At 36.3% G+C, this 17,743-nt stretch overlaps 1 protein-coding gene across 1 annotated transcript; it reads right to left on the bottom strand.

The window, feature by feature from the left end:
* Positions 1-510: 510 nt before the first annotated feature.
* On the bottom strand, positions 511-16,209 carry fzr1b (fizzy/cell division cycle 20 related 1b). The gene is made up of 15 exons (XM_081373516.1): positions 15,957-16,209; positions 15,296-15,440; positions 13,499-13,600; positions 13,309-13,372; positions 12,076-12,203; positions 11,834-11,910; positions 9,892-9,997; positions 8,467-8,544; positions 8,321-8,386; positions 8,133-8,235; positions 7,422-7,603; positions 4,837-5,070; positions 4,651-4,755; positions 1,582-1,674; positions 511-1,495 (listed from the first exon to the last, which is right to left on the bottom strand). Exons 2-15 carry the CDS (start codon positions 15,368-15,370, stop codon positions 1,454-1,456), a joined length of 1,455 nt encoding a protein of 484 aa, XP_081229642.1. The 5' UTR covers positions 15,371-15,440; positions 15,957-16,209; the 3' UTR covers positions 511-1,453.
* Positions 16,210-17,743: the final 1,534 nt, after the last annotated feature.

Genomic DNA, 17,743 nt, shown 5'->3' with positions numbered 1-17,743 from the left:
TTGCTTTAGTATCGTGGGGTCAAAAGATACAGTGCAGTCTTTAGAATACAATAAAGCTAAATTGTCAACATGTTATGATTGAAAAAGCAATCTGAATGGCATAATTAGATTTGATTTTGGTTTTTGTAATACTGTCATCTGTAAACATCAAAACAGTACTGATTTCACCACGCAGAAAAAACATTTTCTATTAAAACAAGTTACATTTACTTACAACTTATTTTCAGAGAATATATCTCTATTTTTCTTTGCTTGTTGAAAAATGTTTTAGGATAAAGCTCACTAAATGTTGTGATTATGCAAGTCTTATTATCTTAAGCAACTTGCTCCATTTTAAGGATGTTCGGAAAATTGTAACGTTTTAATGATTTTTATTAATGATGATTGTTCCAACTCTGCGGAAATCTGTGTGAGCTTGATCAGTTTTCACTGAAACTTAAACATTTTAAATCTTGAATAAATCCCTACATATTTACACTACAAAATTTCAAAGGTTTGTGTTTTGTAAGATTAAAAAAAAAATCTCATGATCACCAAGACATTTATTTGATCAAAATACAGTAAAAAACATGAAATATTATTAAAATCTAAAATAACTGTTTTCTATTTTAATATATTTTAAAATGTAATTCATTCCTGTGATGTAAAGCTGAATTTTCAGCAGTCTTCAGTGTCACATGATCCTTCAGAAATCATTCTAATATGATGATTTGATGCTCAAGAAACATTTCTTATTATTATCGATGTTGAAAATAGTAATGCTGTTTAATATTTCTGTGTAAACCGTGATACATTTTTTTCAGGATTCTTTAATGAATAGAAAGTTCAAATAAAAAGCATTTATTTGAGATAAAATTCTTTTGTAACATTATAAACGTCTTCACTGTCACTTTTGATCAATTTAATGCATCTTTGCTGAAAAGTATTTTAAAAAACAAATCTTACAGACCCCAAACTTTTAAACAGTGTAGTGTACATACAACTATTGCTAGACGTACAGTAAATATAACCTTTTGTCTGTTAGTCATAAAAAGTCACAGGATTAATGTTAAGTGCATTTATTTCTCACAGATTTCATGATCTGTTTTGATACACACATATAAAATATGTAAATTTTCATAAGCCATTTCTGTATAACCTCATGACTGAAATCATGATAATGACAATATAGGTCATATAGGTTCATTTCTCTATTAATACTTCTACTTTTACAATAGCACATCTGTTTGGACATCCACAATGTACAATAATAAGAAGAACTGACAGAATCTTAACATAAACAACAAGCTCACTCAATTTTCATGGGGTAAACAGAAATCTGCTCAGTAAAAAAGAGTGGAGGAAGTGCTAGGGTCTCTCTCTCTGTCGGAAGGTCTGGAGTTGATGCAAGGACACAGAACAGAGCGAGTTCAAGGCTTTCATTCATTCACGTGATTGGATGGACTTCTGTGAATTACCGTATCCTGGTGAACAGGTTCAACACTGATTTGGATTCCTGGAAACAGACGAAAAGAATGTGAGACAGGTAACAGTTGAGGTGCAGGACGAGCTACGCGTCCGAATGTAACGCCTCAGCCTGACCTTGGTGCAGCGTGTCTTGCTGAAGACATTCCAGAACCTCAGTGTCTCGTCTCCTGCTCCCGTTACGATGGCCTCACCGTCCGGAGACACCGCCTGTACACAACCAAGACACGTACATTCACTTCTGATGTGTGTCTGAATTAACACAGGATAACATTATTACATTACAGATCTCAGATTTGATTACTCATTGTCTTCGTCGGTCATTTGTACATAATTAAAAACTGGATCCGGAGACAACCATGACAGCCACGGCGTCTCTTAACTATGCTATAAAGTGAGCTTTCTTGGTACACTTGGAAAATGTTCCCTGTTATTGGATTCGATTAAACATAAAAGGTAAGAAAATAAGCGTTTAGAAAAAACAATAAGATATTCTGTTCATTTCATAAGGAATACTGATTTTAAAATACCTTTGTACTATTTTCAGGAAGTTTAAATTGAATGACTAAAATAAATTTTTTTTTTCTTCAAAAGTACTTTTTCACCCTTTTTATAAACACACTCACTGGCCACTTTATTGAGTGTAGTGTTTTATGAATACATAAAGATTATGTGTTTGGGAAGTCGCACCAAATGACATTTTACAACAGGAACTTATCTTTCCATGCCAAAAAAAAAAATATTTTAAAAGACTTATTGACCCTGACACACAGACAATGAGGGTCTGCAGGAGTCACTCCACTCCATGACATCATTTCCTGTTAGATTTTTTTCTGCATCTTGGTCGCACCACATGACTTTGATTTGGTGGAGTTTTCCAAATATTAATAACTTGTAACAACACTTTTGTTAAAATATTTTTTTTTTCTATCAAGGAAATAAAATTATGCATGTTTTTTTTTGTTGAGTATCATATTTGATGTATCAGGTTGTTGTGGCCCATATAGTGATATTGTGAGAAAATAGAGCTCATTCTTCATAAAAATGCAACTTAATTTAACTCAAACTGAAGTAGAAATATGCAATTTGGTGCAGTTGCTTATATTTATATGGCTAAAATGTAAGATGAAATTCTTATAATGCAAATCAATAAGATCTTTATAACAGTTTAGCAGACTACTGACATAAAATACATATAAATATCAGTTGTCACTTTACACTCACCTAAAGGATTATTAGGAACACCATACTAATACTGTGTTTGACCCCCTTTTGCCTTCAGAACTGCCTTAATTCTATGTGGCATTGATTCAACAAGGTGCTGAAAGCATTCTTTAGAAATGTTGGCCCATATTGATAGGATAGCATCTTGCAGTTGATGGAGATTTGTGGGATGCACATCCAGGGCACGAAGCTCCCGTTCCACCACATCCCAAAGATGCTCTATTGGGTTGAGATCTGGTGACTGTGGGGGCCATTTTAGTACAGTGAACTCATTGTCATGTTCAAGAAACCAGTTTGAAATGATTTGAGCTTTGTGACATGGTGCATTATCCTGCTGGAAGTAGCCATCAGAGAGGATGGGTACATGGTGGTCATAAAGGGATGGACATGAAACAATGCTCAGGTAGGCCGTGGCATTTAAACGATGCCCAATTGGCACTAAGGGGCCTAAAGTGTGCCAAGAAAACATCCCCCACACCATTACACCACCACCACCAGCCTGCACAGTGGTAACAAGGCATGATGGATCCATGTTCTCATTCTGTTTGCGTCAAATTCTGACTCTACCATCTGAATGTCTCAACAGAAATCGAGACTCATCAGACCAGGCAACATTTTTCCAGTCTTCAACTGTCCTTTTTCCTATTTGTAGTGGAGATGAGTGGTACCCGGTGGGGTCTTCTGCTGTTGTAGTCCATCCGCCTCAAGGCTGTGCGTGTTGTGGCTTCACAAATGCTTTGCTGCATTCCTCGGTTGTAACGAGTTATTTCAGTCGAAGTTGCTCTTCTATCAGCTTGAATCAGTCGGCCCATTCTTCTCTGACCTCTAGCATCAACAAGGCATTTTCGCCCACAGGACTGCCGCATACTGGATGTTTTTCCCTTTTCACACCATTCTTTGTAAAACCTAGAAATGGTTGTGCGTGAAAATCCCAGTAACTGAGCAGATTGTGAAATACTCAGACCGGCCCGTCTAGCACCAACAACCATGCCACGCTCAAAATTGCTTAAATCACCTTTCTTTCCCATTCTGACATTCAGTTTGGAGTTCAGGAGATTGTCTTGACCAGGACCACACCCCTAAATGCATTGAAGCAACTGCCATGTGATTGGTTGATTAGATAATTGCATTAATGAGAAATTGAACAGGTGTTCCTAATAATCCTTTAGGTGAGTGTATATCTCCCAATAGTACATGATCTCACTACCCATGATATTTAAATGATAAATTTTATGGTAGTTTTTACTGTGGGGGCAAAACATAAAACGCAATGCAATACAATGATGATTGAGAGATGAATAAATACATTTTCCTCAAAATCCAGACGTATCATATTTGAAACTCACATTTTAACATAAACAAGTATGTATGGATAATCCATTAAAGTAAGATTACTTTCAAGTAAAATTCAGTAAAGATTTCACAGCAAAAAGAAGTGTGCCACAAAAACACGTGAAGATTGTGTACAACAGTTTTTTCATAGCAAAGTTCTGATCGTGTTGATAATTTAAAGGCGCAAGGAATTTGTGTTTGTTTCATATTTGTTCAAATATGTTATAGTAGGCTTTATAGGGTTAATAAAATTTCAAGAATTGTATTCTTAAAGTCTTTTTTTCTTCATTATAAGGACAGTTGTTTCACCCTGAGATTTATGTCTGTATGTAAAGTCACTGCATGTACGAATGAATTGCATTTCTACATTAGGTTACACTTTATTTTAAGGTGTCATTGTTACAGTGTAATTATATATTTAAGTACTGAGTAATATTAAGCAACTACATGTACTTACTATAGAGTTAGGGTAGGATTATGATTTGGTTTAGGGTTAGTTGCATGTAATTAGGCATATTTTACTGTTATTACTATGGTAAGTACATGTAACATATATAACAAGGACACTGTAAAACAAAGTGTTACCCTACATTATTTCAAATAGATTATTAGATCCGATAAAACACTTACCAAGTAGAGCACTCTGTACGAATGTCCTGTGAGCTTGGCTACCTGGGTGAGTGATGGGTATTTCCACACCAGGATCTGGTTCTGGGAGTAGCCGTGTGTGCTGACCTAATAGACATCAATGGTGAAAGCCAGCATGAGGAAAAAAAAAACACATGACGTGACTGATGTTGTAGTTGCGTTTCTTACCAGCTCGTTGGCGTGTTTGGACCAGGCCAGGTTGCAGACCTGTGAGCCGGTGTCGGTACTCTGCAATGCCTGTCCGGTCAGAGTGTTCCAGAAGCGAAGGCAGCGGTCGGCCGTTCCCCCTCCCGAGGCCAGCAGGCCGTGCTGGTGAGGAGACCAGGCGATGGCCTTCACAGCCGCCAGGTGATCGCTGTACTGCTGCACGGGGAGCAGGCTCGAGCTGTTCCACACTAGCAACTGAAGCAGAACAAAACACACAGGTTCCTTTGTGTCATGCTATTTAGACCAAATTTTATTAGTTCTTTTTAAATTTCTTTTGTAAAGAAATTGGTCTTGATTTTGATCAAGTTAGGCTCTTAATAATAATAATAATAAATCTGAAATTGGTGCTCTAAAATGGTCCATGTACATTGCGTTAATTAGTTTTTTGGTTTAAGGGCACACTATGCAGTTTCGGTTTTTCTCAAACAGCGACCCCTAGAGTCACTGTGGAGTACTTGTATTTAACGTTACTGTCGTAAATACCACTCACGCAGAGCCGTATCTGCACTCTTCCAACCGCGCTTTCTTCGTCGACTCTGAAATGTATGCTAGTGTCTTCCATAGAGGCTGCTTCATATGTTGTTGATGTATGTGACGTCGTGCCGTAAAGCAAGTCGAGGCGAGATTTGTCGGGGCGCCACCTCTCAAACCTGCATTGCTGGTTTTGCCAGCGGCGTGTCCCCCCCCTGCTTTGCTATCAGGATGATTCGCCCTACTACGAGTTTGTTTACCATCGAAATGATTTCGAAGCTGTTATATTAAAGTAAAAATCTTGCAAATTTTAAATCTTGCCTTTGGCTTCTTCGTATTATAGTCACACTTAGCTTCCTCCCGCCCGAAAACAGGCGAAGCCTTAAAATCTTACTTGACTTTTTCCCAGGATAACCAATCAAATATATTTTTGTTCTATAATGTTTTCTGATTATTATTTAGAATTTTTGGAATTTTTTATGATATTTTGCATTAATTATATAATTTTTATGAGCTATTTTTTCCATTAGAATTAATATATTATTTTTTGTTTTTTTATTTTTCAATAAATGCAACATTTCACATCAAAATAGAGTGCAGGCCTAAAAAAAAAAATGTTCAACTGAGAAGAGCGCCATCTAGTGGCTTCAAAATGTATTAATTTGTGTCATGTCCTATAACCGCCTATAGGCGGCCTATAGCTTTTTTATTTATTTATTTGATTTATTCCCATACTGAAAGAAAGAAAAACAAATTATTACTAAGCAACCACTGAATGGAACAACACAAATTATATATCATTTTAAAGATTAGGATCTCAGCTTTTTAATGCATCTAATTACATTTATTAACTCCTAACGAGTGCTGCTGAGTAATCCCTCTAAAACCGAGTGTACCGCCAGCAGGCGCCACCTAGCTGCGAAAATATTCTTTACCATATTTTTTAAAAATCTCCTTGATTTTTTTTGTGTGTTCATATAGGTAATAAAACAAAAGTCACCAAGTTTCACCCCCATCCGATGAAGCAAAAAAATTAAACAATTCGAAACGTTCAAGTTTTCGCCCGTTTTCGGGCGAAGAAGCCCAGAGGCACACTATGTAACTTTTCGCCACTAGAGGTCGCAATTCAAATCAAAGGCGTAGCTTGATGACACCTTGATTTCGTGGAATCGTGGGAGTTGTTGTCTTCACCTCTACAGCCGGTGGAGAATACGAAGGGACTCGGGCTGAAATCATATTCATGGATGATCGGTAATGTATTAAAGATTTATTAACATTACGAAAGCCGTTGGAGCAAAACGAGACCGCTAATGAGAGACGAGCGCGACACACGGAGAGCAGTGGAACTTTTATTATACCCGCTTCTTCCAGCCATGTATGTGGGGAAACACAGCGCTGTTTTATCATATTAGATACATTTGAGTGTGTTGAAAGGTGTTATAATGCTACTCTGTGTGTTCGCTCGGCGGCTGCTATATGAGACACTTGTTACACACTGCAGTGAGCTAGATCAATATTAGACATGGTAAATATGGTTCTCGCGGTAAATCAAGAAAACGAGATTCAAACAAAAAGACTAACTGTGTTGAGCTGTATATAACAATGATTAGTTTTCTGTCGATGAATGTATCCTCACCTGTCTAATATTAAAGCTTCTTTAGTGTTTCCATGGTTTCTACAAAATAAAAATTACACTGTAACAATGACACCTTAAAATAAAGTGTAACCCTTTATTTTAATTTGTCCTTGTTACAGTGTAATTATACATTTAAGTACTGAGTAATAATAATTAACAACATGTACTTACTATAGGATTAGGTTTAGGATTCAGTTTTGGTTTAGGGTTAGTTACTTGTAATCACGCATAATCTATAGTTATTACTAAAGTAACAACATGTAATGTGTAACAAAGACACTGTAAAATAAAGTGTTACCTTTTTTTTTAATGCGAAATTTGGTGTGAATGCAACATACACAAACCTCTTTGAATAAACCATATTCCCAGCCAACTTAGTCATGTCTTGCATGTTCAATTATGTCTCCTTATTAGATAATCTCGTTTTATTGACACTGACCTTGTTATCGTTCCCTCCAGAGGCGAGGTGCTGGTGGTCAGGTGACCACTTGAGGCCACACACTTCCTGCCTGTGGCCCTGGAGGCGTCTCTCAACAGGAGGAGGTGTCCTCACGTCCCTTTGTAGAATCACTCTGTCCCGGCTACCCGACGACAGCTGCTCTCCATTCCACGCAAGCGCTCCTGAGAGACACGAGAGACTCAAACTCTTATAATATGATGAAGATGATTTGTTCTTTATGAAGATCTTAGCTCTCCTAGTGAAAAAAAAAATCAGATAAATTGTTCTGAGAATGATTTAAAGTTCCAAATAAGTAAGACTTTTGTTCATCTTCGGAACACAAATTGAAGATATTCATTATGAAATCTAAGAGATTTCTGTCCCTCAAAACCCTGAAGCTTCAAAACGTAAAGAGATCGTAAAAAAATCCATATGAATCGAGGGGTTGAATCAAAGCCTTCTGAAGAGACTTGATCGCTTTATATGATGAAAATATTTAATTTAGGTTTTTATTTACATATAAACATTGATACATAGAGCACATCAAATATGGTGAATGTTTCGAAGATGAACAAACGTTTATTGGGTTTGGAACCACATGAGGACGATTCATCATTGTAACTAATGACAGAATTTTCATTTTTTGGGTAAGCTAACCCTTTAAACCTGTAAAAGTTTTAAGTAAGAGAGTGATTGTCACATGACACAAACCTACGCGTGCTGAATGTCCCTCCAAACTGGTCAACTTCCTCCCTCCAGCTGCATCCCAAATCTGAACAAATCCCTTATGGGTCCCTACAGCCACCAGACTTCCCTGAGAGAACGACAAAGTAAATATTATAAATACAAAGCACACACGTTAGATATTTTTATGTAACATGTAAGAGGTTTGTGCTGACCCTCTCATTCCAACACACTGATGTCACAGAGTCGCCATCCACAGATAAGTCACACAACCGCGTCACCTGTGTAAGTTTGGAAGTGTAAAATGAAACGCTCATTACTGACAGTCAGACCAGATCACGTCTTAAAGTCTGTCTCATACCTGGCTGGTACAGGCACTCCACAGGTAAACACAAGCCCCCAAACCAACACTCAAGAGATTTCCAGCTGACCAGTCCACCTGTGTTCACAAACATTTTCAATCAAATTACTACACAGCAAATGTTAACATGCATATTATGGAGACTACAGAACAATTACGCCATGTCCTAACCAGACGGGGCGCGATAAAATTCCAGCGACAAGCAATTAGCCTGTCCAAACCAGACGTGACAATATCAATCAAAAATCACAGCCAATCAGAACGGCGTGTGGGCGGAGTCTCTCAGCAAGCGCACTGCACTCGCAATGAAATGGATAGGTACACAATCAAATTCATAAATATTGAATTATCCATTGTGGATTTCAGTATGGCTATAAAGGTCTAGCATGATGATGTACCCGCATTAAATTATTTTAACCCTTTGGTGCTGTTAGATCAAAAATGTTACGTGTTTTTTTTTTTTTTTTTTTTACTTTCTTCGGAATGGAACAAAACTTGGTAAAGGTTTCGATACTTGCTATGTGAACACACACAAAAAAATCATGGACATGATTTGAAAAGGTTAAGTGACCCTGAAAAAACAGTCACACTTCAATGCGAAAATGACCGCATTGAAAACGAATAGGAAACTAAATCTACTGGAAACGTTTGGTATTGCGCCCAAACAAAATCTTACTGAAAGCTCATTTTTTGAGATAGCAACCTAAAATTTGGATCACAACTGTTTTAGATTTATGGCTTTGTTTTGCTAAATATATATTTCGTTAAAAATGTTTTATTTGAAATGCATTTTTCAAAATAATCAACTTAAACTTATATAACTTTATTTTAGTTTTACCTTTTTAACTATTTTACTTCAGCAATAATCTACCAAGAGCCATCTTTAAAAAGAGACCAAAATTATGTGCGCCAAAGCATTCAAGAGTTACGAAGTTGGAAATTTCATTTTCAGGTCTATGTTCAAAAAGTGGTCAACAAGTAATAAATGGATCATAACTATTCCGTAAATATAACCTAGTACCATAAAAGTTTCCATTTGCAGAAACAGAAACCGTTTCTAGAATATAAATGTTACGTTTCGCTGTCGCGACTGGTTAGGACAAAAACTCTGATTAACTAATCTTTTATCGCCTGTCGCTGTGTCACGTCAGGTCTGGATAGTGCTAAAAGAGTATTTTAAAGAGCTTTCTGAAATACCTCTGACTTCTGATTGGTCAATGAACACATTCTCCAGTTAAATATTTTTCTATAATGACAGGCAGACTATATAACTGACAGCTGTCCCAGGCAACCAATTACAGTCAGCTGGTCATTATTGAAAAATGAAAGTTAAAATAATGTACCTTCACGGTGACACTTTCAGACCCCTATCCCTTATTCAATATCTGTAAAACTAGCATATGGAGCTTTGTAAATGAAGTGTACCAGGTTGAGGTAGAAGTCATCCTGCAACTCTGGGGCATCAAGAACCTTGAACGGGATCTTGGAAATCTTGCGTGCTGGCTTTCGGGGTGAACGCAATAGTTTGTGACTGCAGACAAAAAAGAAAAATTTGAAAAATTAAATTTTAATTTCAGTAAAATTTTAAAGAAATTCACAGGCATGTCTATAGTGTGGATAAAATTCATAATGTTGTAAAAAAGTCTGTTACAAACATAGAAAAACAGCTTAAAATCATTTTCTTAAAGGGGTCATGAACTGAGAATTCACATTTTCCTTGATCTTTTGACAGTTAAGAGGTCGTTATGCTATAAAAATATCCTGTAAGTTTCAAAACTCAAAACTTCCTTGTTATTCCAAAAACAGCTTTTATTGAAACCAAGGCCAGAAAACGACAGGATCTGAAAAGTGTGGAATTATGACGTCATAGAGCAGTGAAGAAACGCCTTTGCAGAAGAATATCAACGCCTACGTCTACATCACCACGTCTTTGGCGCCGCCCACTGAATAGTGAATAGCTGCAGAACGAGTAAAAATCGACACAGGATCAATACCATTATCTTCCAAACGAGGTAAAGTTTTCCACCAGGAAAGTGGTTTTTTTTCCAAAAATGTGAATGTCTCAGCAGTGCATTATTTGTTTGCATTCGGTGCATTTCACTTTGGATTATATATTTGGTAAATCAGTCGCAATTCCGACGCAGGCTTTGCAAACAGACTTTTATGATATGGATCTGACAGCAACGCCAATAAAACAGCAATGTTTATTTTAATGCCTGATATGTGATCAGTGATTTCTGAATTATTCAAGTTCAGACATATCTTTCTCTCAGAATCGTTCCATACTGTTTATGCATCAGTAAAACAAGCCAGTGACTAAACGATCAACTTCACATCGTTTCTCTTAGTAGGATGAAAATAATCTTATTTAAACTGTGATTAAACATACAGAAAGCGATCAAAGAACACTCCTTTTCCAACTGCCCAAGCTGTCAATCACACAGCATGAGTTTATCTGGACACTTGCCAAAACTTGTTAGAAAATCAATGACGCTGTTACACTGCACAGCGAAGCTCTTACTGTACTTATATCGTGTTTGCATTGTTATTTGGTGAAAGCATTCGTGAGAGTGCAGAAACTGCCTTGCAATGATGAGATCACTTCATTCACGCGATCAACAGACTTGATCTTGTCATCTGCTCAATACTCATCTCTGCAACCTTTCAAGTGATGGGAATAGACCTAAATATAATGCTATAATCAACACTTTTCACGATTCGTTAATCTCGATAGCTGTTATAGAAAAACATAGTAAAGTTTTCGAGTTCTGCATGTAACTAGCTATTTCATTTGCAAACATGTCAGCCAATCACAGCAGTGGGCGTTTACATGGAAGTCTCTCACAGACACGCCCCTTCAAACAGAGCGTTCAAATCAAAGGGCTAAAATCAGTGTAGGAAAAATGCCTTTTATTTCTAAATTATGACCATTTTTGATGTAAACATCATACTAATAATATAAGGGAACCCCAGGAAACATTATAAAATAATAAAATAATCCAGTTCATGACTCCTTTAAACAGTATTTTTGTACGGAGCCCCACACACGACATGCGAGAGGAAAAATCGGCCTTGTTTTATTCATTCATTCTCTCATTTAGTTAAATCGTGGCTACATTGTACTAATTTGTTCCCTTATTTCTTAATTTAGTTTTAGGAATGAATTCTTAATTTGTGGCCGCTAAATCTTGTAACTTACTAAAAACAAATTTCCAAAAAGGTGATAAAAATAAACTTAATTCAATATAAATGTCTAAACATTTTATGTGTTTTTACTTTTCAAGTAAATGAGTTTGCAGTGCAAACATAAATTATCATTTGCTCAATTTTATTTTGAATTACTGCAGAGATTAGAGAAGAATGATACCTTTTGTTACTGAGAGGAGAGAGGGAATAGGGGGAGATTTCATTGTCAAAAGGCACTCTCTTTGTGAGGATGGTGTACTGAGAGACACAAGAAAAACAAGTTATACAACAAGAGTCAAGTTCTAAAACTTATATAAACTCAAATGTGAGAAAAAGCAGAGAACATGCAGAAGACAAACATGCTTCTCCAGTGAGCTTTTTACATGGCAATGAATCTCACATGGATCTGCCATGTAAACTCACCCTGAAGAGGCTGTGTGTGTCCTGTGTGAGGATGGTGTGTCGACGGTCATCTGTGTGAGGATCAGGCACGGTTTCGATTCCTGCTCCCAACAGCTCATTCCTTAGCAGTGCAGCATACGCCACAGCATCTGTAAAACACAATAATGCTTTTTTGTTATTTTCTTCTTATATATACACATACATACATACATACATTTCTTTTACGTTTAATAATTTTAATCAGCAAGGATGAGTTGTTTAAAAAAATATGTCAAATAAACACTGTTCTTCTGAACTTCTGTTTGGTAGACATGCTGCTGCTGCATGAATAGACATACATAAATCCCATAGCAGACCTAGGCAGGTGGAGCTGGGGGAGGTGGAGGGTTTCAGAGGAAGTAGCCTACAGCAAACACTGAACCATGTTGAGTAGGAATGTGATGGTGAGAATATTTTCCCACCGGTTAATCGACATGTGACAACACCAGTAATACCGGCATCACCGGCAGTGGGGAGGTTGATGTTGGAGTTTTTCCCTCTTTTCCCACCTCGCTTTTGAATCGCTTGTGGTGCGTGTCCATTGGCGCAGAGCAGAGCATTTTCAGTTATTCCCAATGGACGCTCAACTTCCATAGAAATGAACTGAAAACGCCTGTGGACACGCACCGAATTAGCAGCAATTGAGGGGCGACAATTGCTTGAATGCTGGGTTCATTATTATTCTTAATGAAAAACACAACAACAAAACATTACAATGAAAACTCGCTTAAATGGGCGCTTTTACATTTCGCTTTGAAACCAAATCTTCCGCCATTAAGAGTGAGGCGAAATGGGCGAAGTGAGGTGAAACCTGACTCCTGCAGCTGATCCGTGTTGCGACTCTTGTTCGGCTCACGTTGCATTGAGCAGACATGTTCAGTTTATAATTGTAAAGTTCTCTAACTGACCTAAATGATTTTTATCACTATAAAAAATCTAAGTGACGGTGAGGGGGAGACAAGTGATGTAATCGGTGTTGCGGCTGAACACCATGTAATACCGGTAACACCGACTATTGCAGCAAGCAATCTCATTGGCTGCAGGATCAGCAGAGGCCAATCAGTTTGTACCATGAGGTAATGATGAGATTGCTTGGAGACTGCATGTAAAGTACCTATCAGCCTGCGCCCTCTATAGTTTCATGACTGAATTAGATATATATTGTTTCACTGTGAAAATCGAGGGCATGTAAAAGATGATGCAAAATGACTTCACCTTTCCCCGTGTCTGTACTAGCATCCTTCGCCCGCTGATTCTGATTGGGTGTCCAACAGTTCTCCTACAAACAAAAAAGCAAAAATGAACATGAGTTTATAGCAGTGCAATGACAATAATGCACTGGCTATCATTAATATTTACTGTGGATGAGTGTAAACTGTTCAGATGAATGGTGAGTGTGACTTACATTGGCATAGTGGAAGTTTATGCTCCAGTTGCTCCCGGCACGCGTGGGGATAAACCTGTCTCCTGATTTCACCGTAACTGGACTGCATGCTGCATACCCTGACTGCACAAACAGTAATACATAACTGAACTGACAATCATCATGTGTAACATTTATGTTTTGCTAAATACCATTTTTCTCTCTTTAATGCACACATTAAATACAAATCAAACGTGGAATTAAAAAAGTCTCTGAAATTCATTATTCAGGTGCAAAAATGTCCTGTAATAATTGTTGTTTTTTTTTAAACAAAATATATTTCTTAATATTCTAGATCTAATCTTATTATCAAATACCTAACTGGGGTTTAAAAGACTGTACTGGCGCTATCAGATGAGAACAAAATTTAAACTGAATTGAGCTGGATAACACTAACATTGTAACAATTGACATTAAATAAGCACTGATCTAGGCAGGTGGAGGGTTTCAGAGGAACTAGCCTACAGCATCTATATACAGTGCTATGCATAAGTTTAGACACCCATGCTAAAGTTGATAAAAAGAAGAATAAAAAATCATCTTTTGGAAACTGAACTTAATGCCTTAATTAAAAAAATTAGGAAAAATCCAACCTTTAAGGACACCAATTTTCTTTGTGAATGAATAATGTATCGTAAATAAATAAATGTTCTTCCTTAAAATACAGGGTGCATAAGTTTGGACACCCCTATGTTAAATTCCCATAGAGGCAGGCAGATTTTTATTTTTAAAGGCCAGTTACTTCATGGATCCAGGATACTATGCATCCTGATAAAGTTCTCTTGGCCTTTGGAGTTAAAATAGCCCCACATCATCACATAGCCTTCACCATACCTAGAGATTGTCATGGTTTTATTTCAGTTAGCCTAATAGCTAGATTGATTTGCATTGAGAGATGATCTTATGGAAAATACTCCATGCCAGTCTCTAGGTATGGTGAAGGCTATGTGATGATGTGGGGCTATTTTAATTCCAGAGGCCAAGGGAACTTTATCAGGATGCATAGTATCCTGGCTCCATGAAGTAACTGGCCTTTAAAAATAAAAATCTGCCTGCCTCTATGGGAATTTAACATAGGGGTGTCCAAACTTATGCACCCTGTATTTCAAGGAAGAACATTTATTTATTTACGATACATTATTCATTCACACAGAAAATTGGTGTCCTTAAAGGTTGGATTTTTCCTAATTTTTTTAAATTAAGGCATTAAGTTCAATTTCCAAAAGATGATTTTTTATTCCTCTTTTTAGTCAACTTTAGCATGGGTGTCTAAACTTATGCACAGCACTGTGTGTATATATATATATATATATATATATATATATATATATATTTACAATAATTTAAAAAACAAACAATATACAAAAACATTAATATATAAGAATAACAACAATAGTAACAATAACATTATATAGAATTCAATTTTATCTAAAAAAAAATCTACAATTATTTCAGGAGAAACCATTTTAAAGATGTCCATTAATATATTATTTTAATAAAAACTTTAGAAAACAATAAAAACAAATCTGACTTTATAACTTGCGATTGCAAATTTATATCTCACAGTTCTGAAAAAAAGAGTCAGAATTGTGAGATAAAAAAGTCACAATTACCTTTTTACACTTTTATTCCGTGGTGAAAACAAGCTTCCATACAAATCTTATTAGACATTTGGCATATATATATATATATATATATATATATATATATATATATATGTGTGTGTTTTCTTTTTTTCTTCTTCTTTCTTTTTGCTCACAAAGTAAAAAAAATGCTTACCTTGGACGGGTGGCCCTCTGGGACGTTCTGGTGGTTGATTTGCCTTAACAGGCGTCTTTCATAGTCCTGGTCCATTTCTACTGTAAACTACATTTAGACTCTCTCCATCAGTCTGCAGATGGGGGTCCTCCAAGGTCTCCCATCCCTACAGAAAAATGATGAATGCATGATTGATAACACTCATAATGCTTTACTTATTTTCAAAACATCTGCTCCAATGACAGCTGGCAGTGAGTGTCAACCTCTCATCAATAAAAGGTCTGTTATTTCTATATATCAATGCATCACATTGATTGTATTCACACCTGAACTGGTTTCTGACCTGGTTTATTAAAAATAATTCTAATTTAAGTCATTACAAAATCTGATAGATAACAAGCATGACACTACATTAACAAAATTAGCAATCCAAAGCACACGTTTTTAAGTAATTCATGATGGCTTTATTAAAAAGACCGAGTGTTAATAGAGGAAGAGCGCATTAATGCCAGCAGGATGGTTGTAAACACGCGAATGTAATCAGTTGCCATGGCAGCTCGCTAACAGCGCTGATCTAAATGAAGATTTACATCTTACATTATGACAAGATAACAACGTTTTTCCGAGTTTAATAGATGTAGAAGACCTTGAAACCTCGTATTAGAAAAGAAAACCATCTTACCTTTGGCAAGCGCTCAGGAAACCCACATTATACTGACATGTGTTCAGCTACGTGCGCAATGATTTCCTAAACATCTAACGTTAGTTCGCTTTTTCCCGATGCTGCAACAAAGGATTAAGGCTGTTTTGGTAATGTGCTGTAAATTTTTCGGTCTTTGGAGATAATAGTACGATCATTGAGCAGAGGGTATCAATGTTTATGTTCATGTCAAGATGGCGAGCAAATCAGCTGTGAGGTGAAAGAGTGTAATTCCGCGCACGTCCAGAAGAGGCGCAGTGAGAGAAGAGGAGAGGAGAGGAGAGGCTAGATTTAACACTGAATCTAATACTACACATATTTAACTATTCAAAATGCGTATTGGTCAATCTCAGGTAACTTACTGTATTTCATTTTTTACAAGGTTTCTAAGCAGAAGATTAATGCATGTTTTCTCAGTCCTGTTACCAGATCTCATGTGCCATTTAAAAAGCATGTCTAAAAGCATGTCTAATGTTTAATATGTTATATATATTATATTCAAATAATTGATATAAGTGATTTAAAAAATCACTATATATTAAGGAAAGGTGTATTTTAATAAAAACACAAAGCCCATTTTTTCCATTTTAACGACGACCAAAGCCTCAAGTTTATCTTTTTTATACTTTCATTTATTAAACAATTGTTTTAGTGATGGACCAAACAAAAATGATAAAAACAGTGGTTTAACTTTATTTTTTAAAGGTTGTGGGTGTGTTTCGCTCCTTCACTTGCAGTGTGCCATAGGTGTTTCTGGCAGCTGCATATGGGTTCTCTCCATCTTCTACAAAAGATAAGAAAGACAAAGACAAAAAGTTTCACTTAGTGGTGCACTGGCTCCCTGTAAGTATGGTACTATTCACATTGTAAAACTAATCCCAAATGTCTACAATTTAAGTAATTTCAACTGTAAAACTCGTAAGGTGAATAGTATGATATCAACAAAACAGAGGACTCTACTCACTCCTGTTACTTTTACTCAGTCCTTTTATTTTTTAATGTGAGTAACAGGACTGAAAGTAACAGGATTGAGTTTTTCAGCAAAAAATATAAAATACATGACATATGGCCAGATGGCATACATGCTAATAGCATGAGAACACTGAGCAAATTCTAGTGACTTACCTAAAAGTTAATATTTTTAAAATAAACAAATAACATCTAAGAGATCATTTAGGTAACACGACATTACGTTGAGATAGACCTTCTCAGTATAGTGACAATTTCAAATATACAGACGTTAAATTGAGAGGACTTACTTTTGGTCTTCTCATGGCCTGCATGAGATCCAGATGATGCAACTTCCTGTTGAAAATCTGTCTTGTCCAAAAAATAAAAAAATAAAGTAAGTTTCACACCAAACGTGAAATGACACAGGGGAAGAAAGTTCAACAATCTACTTCAGCAATAAACACAAATGTGATGTTTGTCATTTTTGCTTATTAGTATGATTGAATTAGATCATTGAAGGTCAGCAGAAAATACATTGGTTAATAAAGTGAGATTAAATACATACATTATGTATTATTTAACATTTAATAATTGCAGGTTTGCTAAATAGTTTGCATTTCACTGATTTTATTCATTTTGAGGAATACTGAATCTGGTTTTGTGCAAGTGAGATGATTAAATACATGCTCACATTTAGTCTAGAACTATAACCATCACACACAGCGCACACAACACCTCTGCACTTACTCACGATTTCCCTCAACATGAGGACAGGAGAGCTGCCAGACAATAAATGTGGGAAAACAAACAAAAAACGT

This window comes from Scardinius erythrophthalmus, assembly GCF_964197995.2.
Source record: "Scardinius erythrophthalmus genome assembly, chromosome: 9".
Taxonomy (NCBI): domain Eukaryota; kingdom Metazoa; phylum Chordata; class Actinopteri; order Cypriniformes; family Leuciscidae; genus Scardinius; species Scardinius erythrophthalmus.
Note: the sequence above shows the minus strand (reverse complement) of the source record. Positions and strands in the feature narration are given on the sequence as shown.